Source organism: Trichechus manatus, unplaced genomic scaffold (assembly GCF_000243295.1).
Source record: "Trichechus manatus latirostris isolate Lorelei unplaced genomic scaffold, TriManLat1.0 scaffold00057, whole genome shotgun sequence".
In the NCBI taxonomy this organism is placed as follows: Eukaryota; Metazoa; Chordata; class Mammalia; order Sirenia; family Trichechidae; genus Trichechus; species Trichechus manatus.
In genome coordinates, this window is record NW_004443993.1 from 14,044,219 (window position 1) to 14,065,239 (window position 21,021).

The window sequence follows — 21,021 nt, forward strand, 5'->3', positions numbered from 1 at the left end:
CAGCCACCAGGCAGCCCCCTAAAAAGCATGGTAAATGTTTTCCAGCTGGCCAAATATGCAAATACCAACTTTCTCTGCTCCCCAAGGGTATTTTTGATTACTGAAATCCGCATTTCAGTTCAAATACGTATTTAAGAAAATCTAGGCTTTTCTCTACAGCGGAAATAAGGACGGTCGCGGTCAGACGCCGACTACAAGGCGGAGCCCCTGAGCCCCGCGGCACGAGTTAGAGCCCTCTAGGTTCGCGCACGGAGCCCCTTCCCTGCGGCACCCAGCGTCCCAGAAACCGGAAGTAGAAGTGTGCGTTCTGCGCGGCCGCTGCCGCTTTGTCGCCGCCGCCGCTTCCTGCGCGACCCCGGCCCCGCGGCCGCAGCTGCTTTCCCGAGGCCGAGGAGGTGGGGACCTGTGTCTCTCGGGGCGCTCACAGGTGAGGCCGTGGGGGTCCTCGCCGCGCACACGTGTGCTTCTCAGAGCAGCGGCGCCAGCGCCACCTTGGAGCGTGGGAGAAATGGGGGTCACGGGTCTCGGGGACGCCCGGGGTCGTTCGCCTGAGTGTAGATCCCGCTCGCACCTCCAGTCCGCCGCCCCCCGCGCTCCGCTGTGTTCTCTTTTCTTGTTTTTACAAGGCAGCCTCAGCCAGACTCCTCGGCCTTTTATGCCGGCACCCCCTAACGCACGCACGCACAGACACTGCAGTTGTTACCGGAAGCGGGTCCTGCCCTGTGCTGCTTGGAGTCAGTAAGGACACAGGGAAGTGAGGAGGGAGAACGGGGAGAGGAAGAGCGTTTATTGCAAGGAACAAGAACTGTTTATACCGCCCTTCACGAGGAAGTCCATACCAACAGCATGGACTGCGTAGGTTGTCATGACGCATGGGCGCAGTAAGATTGCATTTTTTCCCTTAGTATGTACAGAAAATGGCGGAGAAGTCCGGCCCTGGGTGGAGATTTTAATACTCAATTAGGTCTTAATGAGGCTTAGGTTACTTTAGGACACTTTTGAGGCCAGTAAACTGATTTTGACTGGTTTTGGCTGTTGTGAGGTAAAAGCTGAGTTACAGGCAGTGCTCAGGGGCTTGGTAATGGACAGAAGGAACAGGTCTTGCTTGGTAGTGGCTGAGCGGCGGGTCGTTGCGCTGCTCGCTGTCCAGCCCTCCTGTTTGAGGTTACGGCTATAAGTGCTTGTGTAGAGCACCTTCTAAATTGGGCAACGACTTCTGGTTGTAGGAGATTGTATGGAAACATAAGCGTCTATGCTTGGTTTTTGTAGCTTGCACCGAGATAGATAAAAACTCCTGTTACAGTTAAAGAAAATAAAAATAGTAAACAAATGCTTTAACCAATTACAGTTAGATAACCAAGAGGTGAGTCATTCAAAGATATTTGACCTATTTTGGTTAGGAACATGAAGCCAGCTAGCTTTCTGACGTATTGACAAATCCAACATTTAGTCATGCTGGTCGTACTTGCTACTGATTGGGCTAATTTGAAAAAGGTGTTACTATGCCAGGCTTTTTCTAGGGCTAGGAACAAGGATAAAAACGAAAAGGACTTCATAGCTTTTTGAACAGAAATTTTAAGTCCTGTAAAGGCTCACAGTTCCAGTTATCCTTTGAGAATGTCATTGGTGAATTGAGGTCTAGAGCGGGCTCAGTCTTTAGCTGGGTGTGGTGAATCCAAGGCTTGACTCCTTTTAGTTTGACCTCCGAATGGGTGATGAGAAGCATCTCGAAGGGCCCTTTCCACTTGAGCTGGAGTGACTCATCCTTCCAGGCGCGCAGCAGGACCAAATCTCCAGGTTGAAATGGGCGGACCGTCACCTCAGGAGGGTGTTCTTGTATGCCAAGGGCGTATCTGTGGAGAGAATAAAGGACAGCAGACAACGAACGCAAATAATCTTGTAGAACACTGTCAAGTTTTACACTCAGTTGGTCACCATTCATCAACCAACCCATGATTTTTCAGGGGGCTTTCCATGGACTGGCTCAAAAGGGCTTAATTTGAGCTTGCTTCTGGGAGGCACCCTAAACCTAAGCAAGGCTATAGGGACAGCCTGTATCCATGTTAATTTTGCTTCCTTGACACACCTTTGATATGTGTCTCTTAAGTGCCTGGCTCATTCTTTCAACTTTTCCACTTGATTGTGGTCTCCAGGCTGCAGTTAGTTGCCAGTCCCCCAATTTTGGGGTTAGGACGCCTGCGGCTATTCCTTGACTCTTGCACGAAAAGTTCAAAGGGTTTCGCTAGATTGGGGAGCCCCAGGGTTGGGGCCAATATAAGTTTCTTTTTAATTGTCTGGAAGGCTTGTTATTGTTCATCAGTCAAAATAAAAGGATCTGAATCTTTCTCTTCCATTGCTTTATGTAAAGATTTGGCTCTTAGTCCAAAGTTGGGAATCCATATTCTACAAACCCTGCCATTCTCAGGAATCCTCAGGGGAAACTGGAATAAGATTGGCCCCTGGTCTCCCTCAGCCCGACCCTTCCCGTTGTGGTAGCATAACCTTTTCAGGTTCCTTCAGAGCCCTCTGTCTCTTAGGGCATTCTCTGTTCCAGTGTCCTTCCTGTTTACACCATGCGCATTGGTTTTTCCCTAGCTCAGGCCGGATCCCAGACCCCAGGGAAAACTTCCCCAATGGCCAGGGGTGGAAGCCTCCTTTTTGTGGGAAGGCTGCTGCAAGCATAGTCACTTGCTACTTGGCACACTGGTTCTCCTTTCTCTCCTGCACTTGGTTAGAATAGACCTTGAAGGCTGTTTCTCCCAATGTGAAATTCCCATTCCCATACTGCCTTCTACTTTCTGTAATTTCTTTTTTTTTATGTTGGGGGCACTTTGCCCTATGAATATCGTATTCACCATATGAGCATTTTCAGGCGCCTCAGGATCTAGATCAGTAAATTGTCTGAAAACCGTGAAAATTTGTTCAAGGAAGGCAGGTCTTCCTCCCGTTTTTGTTTGAATTCACTTTGTTTAAATTCTTTTGTTTGGGTGCCCCATTTTTGAGCCCAGTGAGCAAGCAGTCATGGTACTGACTTAATCTGGCTCAGCCGGCCTGCGTGTTTGAGTCCCAACCTGGTTCAGTGGCCAGTATCGCCAGATCTACTGGGGAGGGGGGTGGCCATCAGCATTTTACTGGTGGAGCCTATCTCCTTCTTCACTGGCTTTTTCAAAAACCATTCTCTCTTCTGGAGTGAGTAAAATATCACATAAGGCTGGACAGTCTGCTCAATTTGGGTAGTGGGTTTTAAAAATAGAAGCTAAAGGATCATGCATTCACTTAGGATCCTTTCGGTAAGTTGGTAGATTGTTTTTCCAATTGAATGAGTCAGAAGTCGTGAATGGGCTGTGTACCCAGACCATGGCTGGGGCTTCTGCTGTCCCATCCTCACCTCCATCTGACTCGGGGAGTTGCCTCAATGGGTATAGCCCTGTTGAGGGTCCTGGTGTCCCCGGACCAAATTGGGTGCCACTGCGAGCGTGCGCCAGGAAAGCATCTCAGCACTGGAGGCCTCAGGGACTGACGAAGGGTTTACAGGATAAGGGGGAGGTCTATGATCTCTGGTTAAAACTGGGTCCTCTTTTAGAGGACTAGATAAAATGGGTTTTAAACCTCTGTTTGAACCATGAATTTACATTATTTCTGTAAGCTCTTATTTTGCCACAGTGACATTAAAGCTTAAATATATATTTCTCATCTTACTTTTCTTCTCTAGTACAAAGAAAGCTGACTTCAGTATGATGATATAATTAAGGATCCATTTTCAAGCCAGTGTTCACCATCCCCGAGTTTGTACTGGGGACAGGTGGTATTACAAAAAAAATTTCATTTTAGACTTTTTCATTGGGTCATACCCAAAATAAAAACAATTCTTCAAAATACACTCTAATGGACTATGTTCCAGAATGCTCAAATTATTTCCCATGGTACCAAAATCTGAAACTACAGATGCCTATTTAAAATAAAAGTATTTGACCTGACCTTCACTGACTAAGCATTACTGGAATCTATAGTCTGTCTACTTTCTACAAATAGGACTTATTTCTGTACTCACCAAGGGAGACTTTTTCCTCTTCCCGGGGTGCCTGATGCCGTTCTCTCCCCTCACATAGCGCGCCACTGAGGAGTCCGAGGTCAGCTCCAGCCTCAAGAGCCAAAACGAGTCTTTCCCAGAGAAAGGTTACCAATGTGCACTGGGAGAAGCGGACAGCCCCTGTCAGCTGGAGGCAGTCTCAGGAGCCTGGCAATGCTGGTCCCATCTGTGATTGCCAGAATTTGCTACCCAAAGCAGGTCCTGCCCGGTGCAGCTTTTCATCAATAAAGACACACTGAGGTGAGGAGGGAGGAAGAGTTTATTGCAGGCATGCAGGCAAGGGGCAAGGAGGTGTATACCTCAAATCAAGCCACCTGAACAAAGAGAGGCATAACCTTTTATGCCATCCTTCGTAAGGAATTACATACAAACATCAAAGACTACATAGGTTATCATGGCACATAGGAGGAGAGTAAAACAAATTGCATCTTGTTTCCTTAGTATGTACAGAAAAAGGTGGATAAGTCCTGCCCTGGGCAGAGATTTTAATATTCAATTAGGTCTTAATGACTTAGGTTACTTTAGGATACTTTTGAGGCAGTAAACTGATTTTGAGTGGTTTTGGCTGACTTAAGGCAGAAGCTGTTACAGGCAGTGCTCAGGGTCTTCACGATAATGGAGAGGAGGAACAGGTCTTGCTTGATAGTGGCTGAGCAGCTGCTGGCTCTGCTGCTCGCTGTCACAGTCACATTGAGCTCATTAGGCCTCAATCATCCCCGACCTGTATGTGTATTTACCATTTATTGAGCTACTTCAGAAGGGCTGGGCACTGTGCTAAGTACTTTATATACTGCACCTCATTTTATTCTCAGAACAACACTGTGAGGTAGGGAGTATTTGCAGCATTTCACTAAAGTAATAATCTTGGTTAGAGTAGCTTGCCCATGGACAAATATCCCATAAGTGGCAGTATCTGAACTCAAATCCAGATCTGTTCTTACTTCAAGGGGAATATTCTTGATCACAATTTCCCTGCCTAACATGGCTCCTCTTTGCTTTTCTGTGCTTCATCAGGTAGGATTTTTGTGGAGTATTGGTGGTCATACAAAAATGAAGAGTGTGGTGAGGAATATATCCTTTCTCCTTTAATGGTTGTAGGTATTTAAGACATGAAGAATACAGAAACATGAGATGGAACTCAACTCATAGTGACCCTATAGGACAGAGTAGAACTGCCCCATAAGGTTTCCAGGGAGTGGTTGGTGGATTCAGTCTGCCGACCTTTTGGTAAGCCCCTGAATGCTTAACCACTGCACCACTAGGGCTCCTTTTAGGACCATATTTATCCCAATTTCAGAGGAAATTATTTAGTAAGAGGCATGTTTCAAGGAATTTCTTTGGCTATAAGGCAGAAACTTTCATTTTGATTATGTGAGAAACAATAAGGCAAGTCGTAGCTGGTCTGGTATAAAAAGTGATGTTGCTGAACAACCTTAATATAGGTGATGAGGGATTTATAGAGATCGCATATTCCCAATGTCAGAACAGTGAATATTAGGAATCAGGGCAAAATGAGAGGCGTGTGTAATGAAAGTAGTCGAAATATTTCAGCAGATCCTAGAGGATCAGCCACACTACCAAAACCAAAACCCGTTGTCATGGAGTCAGTTCTGACTCAAAGCGAAGTACCTGTCTTTTGTAATAATTATTTTACAAAGTAAGAGAGTCCAGTAGGAAATGTGTTGAAGTCTACTATTACTGTGGAACTGTCTGTTTCTCTTTTCAGTGCTGTTAGAGTTTGTTTTATGTATTTTGAAGCCCTGTCCTTGGGTGTATAGATATTGTGGTTATGTCGTCATGATAGATTATCCATTAATCATTATATAATGTCCCTCCTTGTCTTTTATGGTGGATTTTGTCTTAAATTTTATTTTATCTGAGATTAGTATTGCCACTCCTGGTCTTTTGGTTACTGTTTGCTTGATATACTTTTCTATTCTTTGATTTTTAATATATTTATGTCTTTGTGTCTAAGGTGTGTCTCTCGTAGAAAGTATATTGATGGGTCTTGTTTTTTTATCCATTCTGTCACACATTCTGTGTGGTTATCGATAGGTGTGAGTTTATTGCTGTCATTTTGTAGTGCTAACGTTTTCTTTGTTTCTCTTATGCTCCTGTGCCGCGTTCCTTTGTTTGTGAAATTTGTGTTTTTTTCATTATTGTAGATTTTGTGTTTACTGAGACTTTTTGTTTTTCTTCGTTTTGATAAGTAGGTTTGTTAACTTGCTTTGTGGTTTCCTTAAAATTTAGCCTTATCTTCCTAAGTTTGAATCAGTCTTGTATTATTTGATATTGTCTTGACTTCTTCTCCATTTGAAAGGTCTATACCTACACCGTGTGTCTTGCGTTGCTGTAACAGAAATACCACAAGTGGATGGCTTTAACAAACAGAAGTTTTATTCTCTCATAGTCTAGTAGGCTAGAAGTCCAAATTCAGGGTGTCAGCTCCAAGGGAAGGCTGTCTGTTGGCTCTGGAAGAAGGTCCTTGTCAATCTTCTCTTGGACTAGGAGCTTCTCTGCACAGGAACCCCAGCTCCAAAGAACACACTCTGCTCCCGGCGCTGCTTTCTTGGTGGTATGAGGTCTCCCTGTCTCTCTGCTCACCTCTTTCTTTGATATCTCAAAAGACATCGGCTCACGACACAATCCAATCTTGTAGATTGAGTCCTGCCTCATTAACATAACTGCCACCTATCCCACCTCATTAACATCATAGAGGTAGGATTTACAACATATAGGAAAACCACTTCAGATGGCAAAATAGTGGACAATCACACACTACTGGGAATCATGGCCTAGCCAAATTGATACACGTATTTTTAGGGGACACAATTCAATCCGTGACACTGTGTATTCCCCCTTTTATTATTTTTTATTATTCTGATGTTGTTATTTATAAATTGAGGTCCCTTTCCGTTTTGCTAATACTTTATCCCTTCGTTTAAGGTTCAGGGTTCCAGGATTGACATCAGTATCAGTATTAGCTGGTTTTCAGGTCTTTGTTGCAGCAGGATGGCTTAGTGCATCTGACTAGTCTGCCATCTTGGCTTCACCTCTACTCTGGACTTTTTGAAGTCCAATGGACAGCCAGCAGCAGGCATTAAGCTGTTCCTGTACTGTAAAGAGATTTTGGAAATGACAACCATGATTGAATGACATCAGGTTGGAGCTTGGTATGAACAAGTTAAGGAAGACTGTGAGGAGTCCTAAACATAGTGATTGGTTATGGATTAGGAAAATAGTGCAGTGATACAATGTAGATGTAGATGGGTCAAAGGCATTCGTTGATAGAATGGTTATTTCTTTAGTTACAGGCTATAGATCAGTGAATGCTTTTCATAGTTGAATGTTAGTGTGGACAACCCATGGGTCTTGTTAAAATGTGGATTTTGATTCAGCCATTCTGGGGTGGGGCTTGATATTCTACATACTGAAAAAGCTCCTAGTTTATGCTTGAAATAATAAGTCTAGAAATAAGGATGTGAATTGAATTTAGAGAATGCTGTTAGAAAAAATGGAACCCTGATGGTGCAGTGGTTAAGTGCTCAGTTTCTAATCTAAAGGTCAGCAGTTTGAATCCACCAACTGCTCCTTGGAAACCCTATGGGGAGTTCTACTCTGTCCTGTAGGGTCGCTATGAGTCAGAATCAACATGATGGCAACAGGTTTGATTTTAGAAAAAATAATAAAAGGAAGGATAATACTTGAAGGGGAGACACAGGTGTAAAGATCATGTGAACGAGAGAACATTTACACTGAGACCAAGAAATGAAAGACTAGGAGTCAGCTTGGAAGGGAAGCAGAGTGGAAAGAAATGGGAACAGAGGCAAGAAATAGCTCCTTTGGGAAAACAATGATTTTCTGATTTATTGATTGATTTATTATAAAGTTGAAAGACAAAATGTTCAGGACTCTCCCAGGTTTCTCAAAAGCTTAGGAACTGATGGTATCATGGTTGGAGAACAAAGGTGGGGGGAGAAAAGAAAACTTTAGGGGGAAGAAAGAAATGTTAATTGCAAAAGCAACAGGAAAAATACCAATCACATATTATAAAGCTAAAAATGAAATGAAAAATTTTAAAAACCACAATACAAGGGTTTTAACTAAACATAATTAAAAATGAATGAAACTTGAAAAATATTTTCTTCCTGAAAATTCACCTTTGTTAATATCTAATAACAGTGCATGTGTTGATCTATAAGGGACAAACTTACATAGATAAACACACAACTTCATCATTGGGCCCCTAACTCCCTGGAGGAAATCAGGTTCAAGTTTTACAGCCTGGCCAAGCCTGGTTGCTTCTCATGCTCTGGGATAAGTAAATTCCTCCCTCTGTGATCTTGTTGCAGAAAGAAGAGGCCCATCGAGCTGCATGAAGAATGCAGGTGTGTGCTCTGGAGGCTAGAGCCTGTTCTGCCTTCAGTGCAGATGCCTCCAGGGTAGACCACTGCCCTGAGCCTGGGAGGAAGCCAGAAACCTGTCACTCTCTCCCTCCTCGACACTGTTTGTTCCCCATTCTTCTTCTATTTCAGGTCTCAGGTGTGGTACAGGGGGAACTAGTCCAGTCCAGGCAGCTGGAGACCTATCTGTAAATCGCAGGTCAAGATTTCAACTGCTCTGACTGGTGTGTGGACCAAACATTATTCATCTGCTTCCAAACTGCCCAGTGCTCTGCTTCCACCGCCATCTGTCTTCCTGAACTGGCTTCTTTGGCTCAGAGACAATATTCCCTTAGACTTCTGGAAGCTAGAGAAGGAAATGGTGAGTTCTACAGAGAACTGGGATATTCTTTCAGTTTGTAGGTGAGACTGTATATAAATTATTGGGGGACCAACTGTGTGCTGCGGGACTGTGGTTCCTCAATGAAGAAAAAAGATGGCAGAAGAGGACAAGGGACTGAGCCCTAGGAATCATCCTGAGGTCCTGCTCCACTGTCACTAGGCCATTCTTCTACACATATATGACTTTTCAAGATTTGGGTGCCCGGGGTTACCTTCCTTATGTGACTCTCAGAGCTGGCACCATGGGGCGTTAAATTCCCATTCAGGGCCTTGGTGCTCCATGTTGAATGGCAGAGTCTCCTGACCAAAACCTGAAGATGGTGCAGCTCTGGCTGTGGAGGCTGAGCCCTCCCTCCAGAGCCACACTTATCCGATTTCTCTTAACAGTTTTCTTGATTTCCCCAAGGCACTAGCGCATTTTCTGTGCAGTTCTAAAACTACAGGTCTCTCTCTCACACAGCACTATGGGTTAGAAAAGTGGGGAGAGAGTTCATAGAGAAGGCCCTGATTGTTTATGGGGTCCTGAGTGATGTTGGTGCTTTTCTGACATCACCAAAGGTATGAAGCTGTGGACAGTGAGTCCAGCTAGAGCTTGTGTGAGATCTCCAGACAGATTTTCCACCCAGTGGGGAATGTTTTTGCCTTGAGGCTTTCAGATGTGTGGAAAGCATGAATCCCCAACTAAAACAATTCTCGAAGCCAATTTTTCAAAGATTAGACTGGACTATAGGACATAAAATGATACTGATAAAGATTATGCTTTTTAGCTCAAGTAGATACATGAGACTAAATGGGCAGCTCCTGTCCAGAGGTGAGATGAGAAGGTCAGGAGCTGGTTGAATAGAAATGTGAAATCCAGGGTAGAAAGGAGGAGTGTGCTGTCACAGTATAGGGAGAGCAACTGGGGTCATGTAATAATGTATGTATAAATTTTTTTATGAGAGACTAACTTGAATTATAAACTTTCACTTAAAGTACAACAATAAAATAAGAAATCAAACAGTGCATTGCATTGGGCAAATCTGTTGCAAAACACCTCTTTAAAGTGTTAAAAAGCAAAGTTGTCACCTTGAAGACTAAGGTGCAACTGACCCAAGCTATGGTGTTTTCAATCGCCTCATATGCATGTGAAAGCTGGACAATGAATAAGGAAGACTGAAGAATTAATGCCTTTGAATTATGGTGTTGGTGAAGAATATTGACTATACCATTGACTGCCAAAAGAATGAACAAATCTGTCTTGGAAGAAGTACAGCCAGAATCCTCCTTAAAAGTAAGGATGGTGAGACAATGTCTCACATACTTTGGACGTGTTATCAGGAGGGATCAGTACGTGGAGAAAGACATCACAGTTGGTAGAGTAGAGGGTCAGCAAAAAAAAGGAAGATCCTCAGCAAGATGGATTGACAGTGGCTGCAAAGGTGGGCTAAAGCATAACAAGGTTTGTGAGGATGGCGCAGGACCAGGCAGTGTTTTGTTCTGTTATACGTAGGGTCGCTATGAGTCGGAACCGACTCTACAGCACATAACAACAACAGCAAGATGCGGGTGTCAATAGTTTAGGTAATAAAGCCCTTCTAAACTAAGATAGATGAAATCAAAAAGAAGGGGTTTTTACATCGTATAATTATTTTATGAAAACTACATTTGTTTTGTGTTTTAAATGAAACTTTAAACTTTCTATTGTCAACTCTGTCATAAACAAGGACTTCATAAACTTCTGTATAATTTATCTAGTAATCTGAGTAGCTGAAAAATAGACCTTGGTCAGTTTTTATGGCCTCCCAGTGTGCCCCACCCTCATGTCATCTCCTCCTGCCTGGAGATTGTTACTATCTGTATTACGAAGTTTATGACTATTACCAATATCATTGCTATTATCATAGCTTTAACATCCAAGTCTTTCGGTTAGCAGCCATAGCCCGCCATAGCTCTTAACCACTGTGCCACCAGGGCTCCATATCACCCAAGTCTTAACCCATATACTGTATATTGTTTCGTTTGGCCTCTTGAGCATTCTGTAAATTCAGTTATTACTCTGGCTTCTTCAGTGACTTGTTTCCTCAGGATGCTGTTGAATTTCATATGTGTTGGTGTCTGTAGCTCTAGCTCTAGTCCACCCATGTGCCTGTGTATGTACGTTTCCATGGTATGAATGGGCCACGATCTACCTAGCTACTGTAGAGCTTCAGGAGTTGGGTGGCTCAAGTGTCATTTTTGCTCTTGTGAGTATTGCTGCTCTTAAGTTCATTCTCTTTCCAAGCTCCATGTGTTCTTGCACAATAAGTCTGCAGTGAGGGAATATGGTTGTGTTGTAGACCATAGCCAAGTTCAGATTTACTCGGAAATACTTATGCATTTTGCAACTTTTTCCTCCCACAAAGTAGGCATGTGCATTTTATTTGTCCATTTGCTTACCTGATTTTTGCTCTTATAAAGAGTGCGAAATGGTATCTTACTTTGATTTTATTCTGTAATTACCTTACACTACTTCATTACTAATGGAATGCATAAACGTGCATACCCTAGGCATTAGTGAGCTGAAATGGACTGGTATTGGCCATTTTGAGTCAGACGATCATATGGTCTACTATGCTGGGAATGACAGCTTGAGGAGGAATGGCGTTGCATTCATTGTCAAAAAGAACATCTCAAGATCTATCCTGAAGTACAGTGTTGTCAGTGGTAGGATAATATCCATATGCCTACAAAGAAAACCAGTTAATGCAACTATTATTCAAATTTACCCACCAACCACTAAGGCCAAAGATGGAGAAATTGAAGATGTTTACCAATTTCTCCAGTCTGAAATTGATCAAACATGCAGTCAGGATGCATTGATAATTACTGGTGATTGGAATGCAAAAGTTGGAAACAAAGAAGAAGGATCCGTAGTTGGAAAATATGGCCTTGTGATAGAAATGATGTGGGAGATCGCATGATAGAATTTTGCAAGACCAGGGACTTCATTGCAAATACCTTTTCTAACAACATAAATGGCAGCTATACACTTGGACGTCACCAGATGGAATACACAAGAATCAAATGGACTACATCTGTGGAAAGAGACGATGGAAAAGCTCAACATCACCACTCAGAGCAAGGCCAGAGGCCAACTGCGGAACAGACTATCAGTTGCTCATTCAAGTTGAAGCTGAAGAAAATTAGAACAAGTCCACGAGAGCCGAAGTACCGCCTTGAGTATATCCCATCTGTATTTAGAGATCATCTCAAGACTAGATTTGACATGTTGAACACTAAAGACCAAAGACAAGATGAGTTGTGGAATGGCATCAAGGACATCATAGATGAAGAAAGCAAGAGGTCATTAAAGAGACAGGAAAGAAAGAAAAGACCAAAATGGATGTCAAAAACTCTGAAACTTGCTCTTGAACATCAAGTAGCTAAAGCAAAAGGAAGAAATGATGAAGTAAAAGAGCTGAGAAGATTTCAAAGGGCAGATCAAGAAGACAAAGTATTATAATGACATGTGCAAAGACCTGTGGAGTTAGAACACCAAAAGGAAGAACACGCTTGGCATTTCTCAAGCTGAAAGAACTGAAGAAAAAAATTCAAGCCTCGAGTTGCAATATTGAAGGATCCTAAGCGCAAAATAGGAATACACAGATTTACTGTACCAAAAAGAATTAGTTGACATTCAATCATTTCAGGAATCAATATGTAATGGTATGATGGTTAAGGTTGTGTGTCAACTTGGCTGGGCCATGATTGTCAGCGGTTAGATAGTCGTGTGATGGTGTGGTCACTTCCGTGATAAGATATTATGTGATCACCTCCATGATGGGATCTGCTGTGAGTAGCTAGTCAGTTGAAAGGGAGTTTCCCTGGGAATGTGGCAAGGCCTGTGGTTTTTTTTTCATTCTGGATTCTGCTGCTGGCTCCTGTTCATCTGATCTCCAGTTCTTGGGACTTGAGCTAGCAGCTTACCTGCGATCTTGCCTGCTGATCTTTGGGATTCGTCAATCTTCACAGCCTGTGAACAAGAGCCCTGCTCTCCAACCTGCAGATCTTGGGTTCCCCAGCCCCAGTAGCCACGTGCATCAGGAGAAGCCTCTATTCTGAGCCACGGACTTGGGATGTTCCAGCCTCTACAACTATGTGAGCCATTTCCTTGATATAAATTTCTATGTATTTATACCCTTTACTGGTTTTGCTTTTCTAGAGAACCTAGCCTAAGACAAGTGGTATCTTATTATTGTTATAATTTGCAATTTCTTAACGATACATGATGTTGACCATCTTTGCATATGCCTATTTGTCACCTATTCAGTTCTTTTGCTCATTTTCTTATTGGGTTTTTTGCTTTCTTAGTGTTGAGTTTTAAGAGTTCTTTCCGTATTTTGAATAAAAAAATAAGCAACCAAACTCATTGCTTCCAAGTCAATTCCGATTAATGCCGACCCCATGTATTACACAGTACAACCGATCCATAGGGTTTTCTTGACTGTAATCTTTGGGGAAGCAGATCACCAGGCCTTTATTTTGTGGCATCGCTGGGTGAGTACGAACTGCAGACCTTTACATTAGCAGCTAAGAATGAACCATTTGCCCTAACCAGGGACCTTTTATTTTGAATACCAATCTTTTATCACATGTATTATGAAGGATTTTCTCCTAGTTTTTGGCTTGTTTTTTCATTCTTTTAACAGTGTCTGTTGCAGAGCAGAAGTTTTTTTTTAACCATTTTATTATAGTGAATTGGTAGATAAAAAAACATTTGTAAAGTGTTTAATTTTAACAAAGTCAAATTTATCCATTTTTTTCCATCGCAGATTGTGCTTTTAGTGTTGTATCTAAAAAATCATCAGCAAACCCAAGCAGGTTTTCTCCTGTGTTGTCTTCCTGAAGTTTTATAGCTTTGCATTGACATTTAGGTTTTTGATCCACTTTGAGTTAATGTTTATAAAAGGTGTAAGATTTCTATCTAGATTTCCTTTTTTTGTTAGTGGCTATATAGATGTTCCAGCACCATTTATTGAAAAGCCTCTCCGTTCTCTATTGTATTGCCTCTGGTGCTCACTCAAAGATCAGATGATTTTATTTGTGTCTATTTCTGGGCTCTCTCCTTTTCCATTGATCTCTTCTTTTGCCAATTCCACACTGTCTTCATTACTGTAAGTTCAGAGTAAGTCTTGAGGTGGTGTAGTGTCAGTCTTCCAACTTTGTTTTTCTTCAATATTGTGTTGGCTCTTCTAAGCCTTTGTTCTTTTCACGTAAATGTTGTAAAAAGTTTGTTGATAGTCACAGAATGACTTGCTGGGATTTTTATTGGGGTTGCATTGAATGCAATCAATTTGGGAAAAATTGACATCTTAACAATACTGAGTTTTCCCATGCATGAACATGGAATAACTCTTCTTTTATTTAGATCTTTGAATTCTTTCATCAGAGTTTTGTTGTTTTCCTTGTATATATCTTTTACATATTTTGTTAGATTTCTACCATTCTATTTTTGTTATTAATGTAAATGCTATTGTGTTTTTAATTTCAAATTACAAATGTTCTTTATTGGCATATAGGAAAGCAATTGACTTTTGTATATTAAGCTTTTATCCTGCCACTTTGGTATGATTGACTATTAGTTTCATAAATGTTTTTCTTTATTCTTTGGGATTTTCTATATAGACAGTCATTTCATCTGCAAAGACAGGTTATTTTGTCTGTTGTTGTTACTGTCTGCCATCAAGTCAATTTTGACTCATAGCGACCCCTCGAGTGCAGAGTAGAACTGCCCCCATAGGATTTCCCAGGCTGTAATCTTTACTGGAGCAGATTGCCAGGTCTTTTCTTCCACAGAACTGCTGATGGGTTCAAACAGCCAACGTTTTGGTTAGCAGGAGAGCTTTTTAACCACCTTGCTACCGTGGCTCCTTATTTCCTCCTTAACAGTTTGTTTACTTTTCTTTCCTGTTTTTGCTTTACCTATGACTTCAAGTAAAATGTTGAATAGGAGTCAAGAGTGGAAAGATCCAACCAATTCTTTTTTGTACAGTGATTCTATGTATCCCTTCTATCTTCTTTTGATGCTTCCTGTGTCATTTAATATTGTTTTCACCATAGAATCCTTCAATATTGCAACTTGAATTTTCTCATCAGTTTTTTTCAGCTTGAGAAATGCTGAGCATGTTCATCCCATTAGGTTTTCTAACTCTCAGTCTTCGTGCATTTCATTTTAATACTCTATTTCACCTTCTCCAGGCACCCTTTGAAATCTTCTGTTCTGCTCTTTTATCTCATTTCTTCCTTTTGCTTTAGCTACTCCACATTCAAGAGCAAGTTTCAGAATCTCTTCTGACATCCAATTTGGTCTTTTCTTTCTTTCCTATCTTTTAGTGACCTCTTGCTTTCTTCACATGTGATGTCCTTGATGTCATTCCACAACTCGTCTGGTCTTTGGTCATTAGTGTTTAATGAGTCAAATCTATTCTTGAGGTGTTCTCTAAATTCAGGTGGAATATACTCAAGATTATCCTTTGGTTCTTGTACACTTGTTCTAATTTTCTTCAGCTTCTCAAATTGAACTTGCATGTGAGCAATTGATGGTCAGTTCCACAGTCGGTCCTTGGCCTTGTTCTGACTGGTGATATTGAGCTTTTCCATCTGGTGAGGTCCACGTGTATAGTTTCCGTTTATGTTGGTGAAAAAAGGTATTTGCAATGAAGAAGCTGTTAGTCTTGCAAAATTCTATCATGCAATCTCCAACATTGTCTCTGTTACCAAGACCATATTTTCCAACTACTATTCCTTCTTTTTTGTTTCCAACTTTCATATTCCAATCACCAGTAGTTATCAACGCATCTTGATTGCATCTTTGATCAATTTCAGAGTGCAGAATTTGGTAAAAATCTTCAATTTCCTCATCTTTGGCATTAGTGGTTGTTGCATAAATTTGAATAATAGTTGTATTAATGAGACTTCCTTGTACGCGTATGGATATTGTCCTATCACTGATGGCATTGTACTTGAGGACAGATCTTGAAATGTTTTTTTTTACAATGAATGCAGCGCCCTTCTTCAACTTCTCATTCCCAGCATAATAGACCATATGATTGCCCAATTCAAAATGTCCAATACCAGTCCATTTTAGCTCACTTAATGCCTAGGATATCAATCTTTATGCATTTCATTTCATTTTTGATGACTTCCAATTTTCCTAGATTCATACTTCATACGTTCCACATTCTTATTATTAACAGATGTTTGTACCTGTTTCTTCACATTTTGAGTTATATTGCATCAGCAAATGAAGGTCCTGAAAGCTGTATGCTACGTCATTAAGGTCGACTCTGCTTGGAGTAGACAGCTCTTCCCTAGTCATATTTTGAGTCCTTTCCAACCTGAGGAGCTCCTCTTCTGGCACTATATCAGACAGTGCTCTGTTGCTATTCACATTTTCATTGGCCAATTTTTTTAGAAGTAGATTACCAGGTCCTTTTTCCTAGTCTTAGCCTGGAAACTTCACTGAAACCTGTCCACCATGGGTGACCCTGCTGGTATTTGAAATACCAGTGGCATAACTTCCAGCATCTCACAGCAACATGCAATCCACCACAGTACAACAAACTGACAGGCTAGTGGTGGAGGAATCCAATGGATTGGTGCTATTTCATAGATCACTCTTCCAAACTAGGGAATTCCATTGGTCAGGGTTCAGGTAGTCATGGTTGTGTGCCTTTTAGGTCATGTAAATGTGAGAGAATTTTTGGAATGGAGCCTCTAGAGGGCTGGTGTGTAGGTTTGTTTATCTTAGGCTGCACAATTTAACAGGTAAATTGTCTGCACTTCAACTTACAAAACTAATTTTTTGTGGTAAAAAATATATATAATGAAACGTTTTCTAGTTTAATGTTTATATGTATAACATTGTGACATTATGTTCATCATGTGCAGTCATTAGGAAATGTGAATCATAATCTCTTCTCAGTCAGTAAACATAAGGGCATTCTATTCTTGTTTTTGCAGAGATGGTCCTCTTCATCATCTTGTAACATTAGAATGTGTTTGTGTGAGTTCATGGGTTTATGTTTGTGGATGGGAGCAGTCACTAATAATTGGTGTACAGTTGTATCAGGTCTCAAAATATGAGAATTGTAGTGAGATCTGGATTCTCATCTTTCCTGTCTCTTATCTGAGCTCTTTTTAACCTTTGCCTGTCTCTGTAAAAGACAGAGAGGATGATAGAATAACTGAGTTTTTGGAAAATAGGTGACTGATATGTAAAAATTCGTAATTCTGCAAAAGAATAATCTTTTGTCAGCAGGTGGACCTGTCACCTTCTGATCTCCTAGAGTTCAAGAAATTATGACCAGCTCAGGGCCTCAGTTTGCCAGTTTGTTTATGTGAGCCCCTGGTCCTCCCATGGCTACAAGGAGCAAAAAGAAACACTGCCATTCTGCAGTGTTTCCCAGTTGTTAATACCTCATCCTACCTTCTGCTTGGGCTTTATGTTTTCTTGAGTGTTCCGGTGGGTCTTACTGAAGGTGTAATTTTTTGTTCACAAGGAAGTGGTGATCTGAAGTAGAGCATTTCTCTAATTTTTGCTATGTTTTCTAACTGTTCGAAACCATAAAGAGTAAGACAGCAATTTGTCACAGCCACACTGTGGAGGGATTATTTCATGGTGTTTTAAGTCTGTGAGACAGCAATCAGTGAGGTAGTGAATGCAGTTAGCGAAGCGACAAGGCTGATGGCTGTACCCTAGAATAGACCTTGGTGGAACACAGAACCTGGTGTCAAATTTCTATGAATTCAGTTCCCCAGGACTGTCAGCCTCACGCTTCGTTCTTGTACGCCTTGGAGTACATGATAACTTCTGATGCTGAATGTGTGATGTTTTAGGACTCAGTGGTATTGGAGGATGTTGCCGTGGTTTTTAGCCAGGAAGAATGGGCTTTGCTGGATCTTGCTCAGAGGAAACTCTACAGAGATGTGATGATGGAAACCTTCAGAAACCTGGCCTCAATAGGTAAGAATGGTATCATTTTTTTAAATTTATTTATTTCTTTAGTGTATAAAAATGTTTTACTTATCGGCTTGGCTCCAGTATTTGGGCTAAAGAATGGGAATAAATTGTCAAATAAAACAAACATAGTCCATTCATCTGTGGAGCTCACATAAACTGGCTTTCCCGTGTACATAAATCTCTATGTATTATAGTTTTCATTTCTGTTGTGATTAAAATTGCTGAGATCCTAAATGCTGTAAGTATAAGCATTGGCTTCAGGGGTCACTTTGGAGCACTGAGAGGTTTGTGTTTTGGGACCTTGTAGAAAGTTTTACTGTGTTTATTGCAAGTTTGAAATGATTATTTTGCTGCAAATAAACCCACACTTGTCCATCTTCAGAGACTCTGAAAAGCAATGTATTGGCTCAGTGTCAGGGAAACTTTCATTACTCTGCACTGTGTTCCCTCCTGATATGCATTTCTCCATGCGAACCATGTCAGTTATACCTATTTGTTTTACTGGAGGAGCAAGGACAGTGGAGATAGGGAATTACATTTGAATCAGTCAGCTAGAAAAAGTCTTTTTTGGGTTGAGGACACAACTTCACAGATACCTGAGCTTGCTTTTCTGACTTTTGTAATCCTCTTACACCTGTGGTCATGGAGAACCTTTTCTTCTTTCAATGTTACATGTGTATTGTATTCAGTATTTTTTTACTTAGCTCTTGTTACCAATTTATGTCACCATCACCCTCAGTCCTCATGGGTGTATTTCCTAGTAAATTGCTTTTTAACCCTTGCTAAAGTGCTGAAACAGTGAAATGTGGCTAAGTGTTTCTTTATTCGTAGCAGCCTTTTTTCCCTAATAATGCCTTCCTTTTTTGTTTCATATTATGAACCTCAACTTGAATTATTGAGTCAGTCTCTCAAAACCTTAATGAAGGAGAAAAGTTATCTAGTGAACATATAATGGTACGATTCATGAAGAATAACACCTGGTCCTCCGTGTTAGGAGAAATCTCTGAATTGCATGGGAATAAACACCAGCAGAAAAACCAGAGGAGACATTTGAGGTGAGTGTCATTCTTAAAAGAGTGCCTCAGGAGAAAGTCCTAACATGTCAAAACCTTGTACAGTTATGTATATATATACATCTGTATGTTCATACATATAACGCTTGGTCAAGTTAAATGTCAGTTAATGTCAGTTAAAAATGTCAGTTAAAAAGAGGAGTACCATCAATGAGATGGATTGACACATTGGGTGCAACAGTAGAATTAAACATATCAATTACTGTGAGAATGGCACAGGACCAGGCAAACGTTTCATATTACCTGCGGTTGCTATGAGTTGGAACCAACTCAAGGGCAACTACCAAAAACATATATAAACCTAGCTGTAAAATTACGTGTTCAGAGAATTTTCACAATACAACATTTTCATTAATGCATTAGGTATAGAATGTTTGAAACACTTCACTTGACACAATTATCAGATAGCCCCGTATTTTGGAGAAACAATGACAGTAATGGTAGTATATCTCTAGGTGATTTAACCTAGGAAACATGACACAAATCAGCAAAAACCACGTACATTTACTGTTTGGTAATCCTGAAATAGGAACAAATATATTTATTGCCTATTTTTAACAGAAGTCGTGTAGTAGAGAACCTCTGTGAAAGTAATGAAGGCAATCAGTGTGGGAAAACCTTCAGCCGGATTCCAAATCTTACTGTGCTAAAAAGAAATTCTCCAGAAGTAAATCTTTTTGCATGCTCAGAGTGTGGAAAAGCTTTCGTGGATCACTCATCATATAAGCATCACACAAGATCTCACACTGGATGCAATGCCCGTCAGTGTAAGGAATGTGGAGAAGCCTGCAGCTGTCCCTCTCACCTTACCACTCCTATGAGAACTCATAATGGAAAGAAACCCCATAAATGTAAGTCATATGGGAAAGACTTCATTTGTTTCTCAACCCTTAAGAATTCTGTGACATCAGTCACTGGTGAGAAACGCTATGAATGTAATGAATGTAAGAAACATTTTTGTACTTTCTCATCCTTTTGTACACATGTGAGAGATCATAAGCGTGAGCGTAAAGAATATTGTAAAACCTACAGTCGTCCTTCATCCTTCATTTTACATAAAAAATTTCATAACACAGGTATGCCTTATCAATGTAAGGAATGTGGAAAAGCCTTTAGTAAGGCATCGTCCCTCACTACACATACAAGAACACACAGTGGAGAGAGGCCTTATGAATGTAAACAATGTGGAAAAGCCTTTAGTCGGTCATCACACCTCACTACACATATAAGAACACACAATGGGCAGAGGCCTTATGAATGTAAGGAATGTGGGAAAGCCTTTACTTGTTCCTCACACCTGACTACACATATAAGAACTCACATTGGAGAGAGGCCCTGTGAATGTAAGGAATGTGGGAAAGTCTTTAGTGATTCCTCAAACCTCTCTACACATATGAGAACTCATTGTAGAGACAGGTCTTATGAATGTAAAGAATGCGGAAAAGCCTTTATGCAAGTCTCACATCTCACTAAACATGTAAGAACTCACAGTGGAGAGGGGTCTGACGAATGTACAGAATGTGAGGAAGTCTTTAGGCGAGCCACATACCTCACTAAACATGTAAGAACACACAGTGGAGAAAGGCGTTACGAATGTCAGCAATGTGGGAAAGCCTTTAGTGATTGCTCAGCCCTCGTTAAACATATAAGAACTCACACTGGAGAGAGGCCCTATGAATGTAAAGAATGTGGGAAAGCCTTTAGTGATTCCAGAGTTCTCACTACACATAAAAGAACTCACACTGGAGAGAGGCCCTATGAATGTAAGGAATGTGGGAAAGCCTTTAGGCAAGACTCACACCTCACTAATCATATAAGAACTCACAGTGGAGAGAGACCTTATAAATGTAAGGAATGTGGGAAAACCTTTAGGCGAGCCTCAAACCTAACTATGCATAGAAGAACTCACAGTGGAGAGAAACCTTATGAATGTAAAGAATGTGGGAAACTCTTTACTCGTTCCTCACTGCTCACTAATCATAAAAGAACTCACAGTGGAGAGAGACCTTATGAATGTAAGGAATGTGGGAAAGCCTTTACGCAGCACTCAGCCCTCACTACACATACAAGGACACACAGCGGAGAGAGACC

The 21,021-nt window shown here is 41.1% G+C and overlaps 1 protein-coding gene and 1 long non-coding RNA gene across 2 annotated transcripts; both read left to right on the forward strand.

Moving 5' to 3' along the window:
- Window positions 1-2,388: 2,388 nt before the first annotated feature.
- LOC111820971 (uncharacterized) lies at window positions 2,389-9,695 on the forward strand. The gene is made up of 3 exons (XR_002824462.1): window positions 2,389-4,330; window positions 8,443-8,478; window positions 8,626-9,695. It is a non-coding gene; the product is annotated as an uncharacterized LOC111820971 (long non-coding RNA).
- A 3,276-nt stretch (window positions 9,696-12,971) lies between these two features.
- LOC111820970 (zinc finger protein 883-like) lies at window positions 12,972-21,016 on the forward strand (the record flags this gene model as incomplete). Its single annotated transcript, XM_023733328.1, has 4 exons — window positions 12,972-12,993; window positions 17,734-17,860; window positions 18,762-18,912; window positions 19,492-21,016. Coding segments are annotated over exons 2-4 (1,710 nt in total), but the record flags the coding sequence as incomplete, so codon positions are not given.
- Window positions 21,017-21,021: the final 5 nt, after the last annotated feature.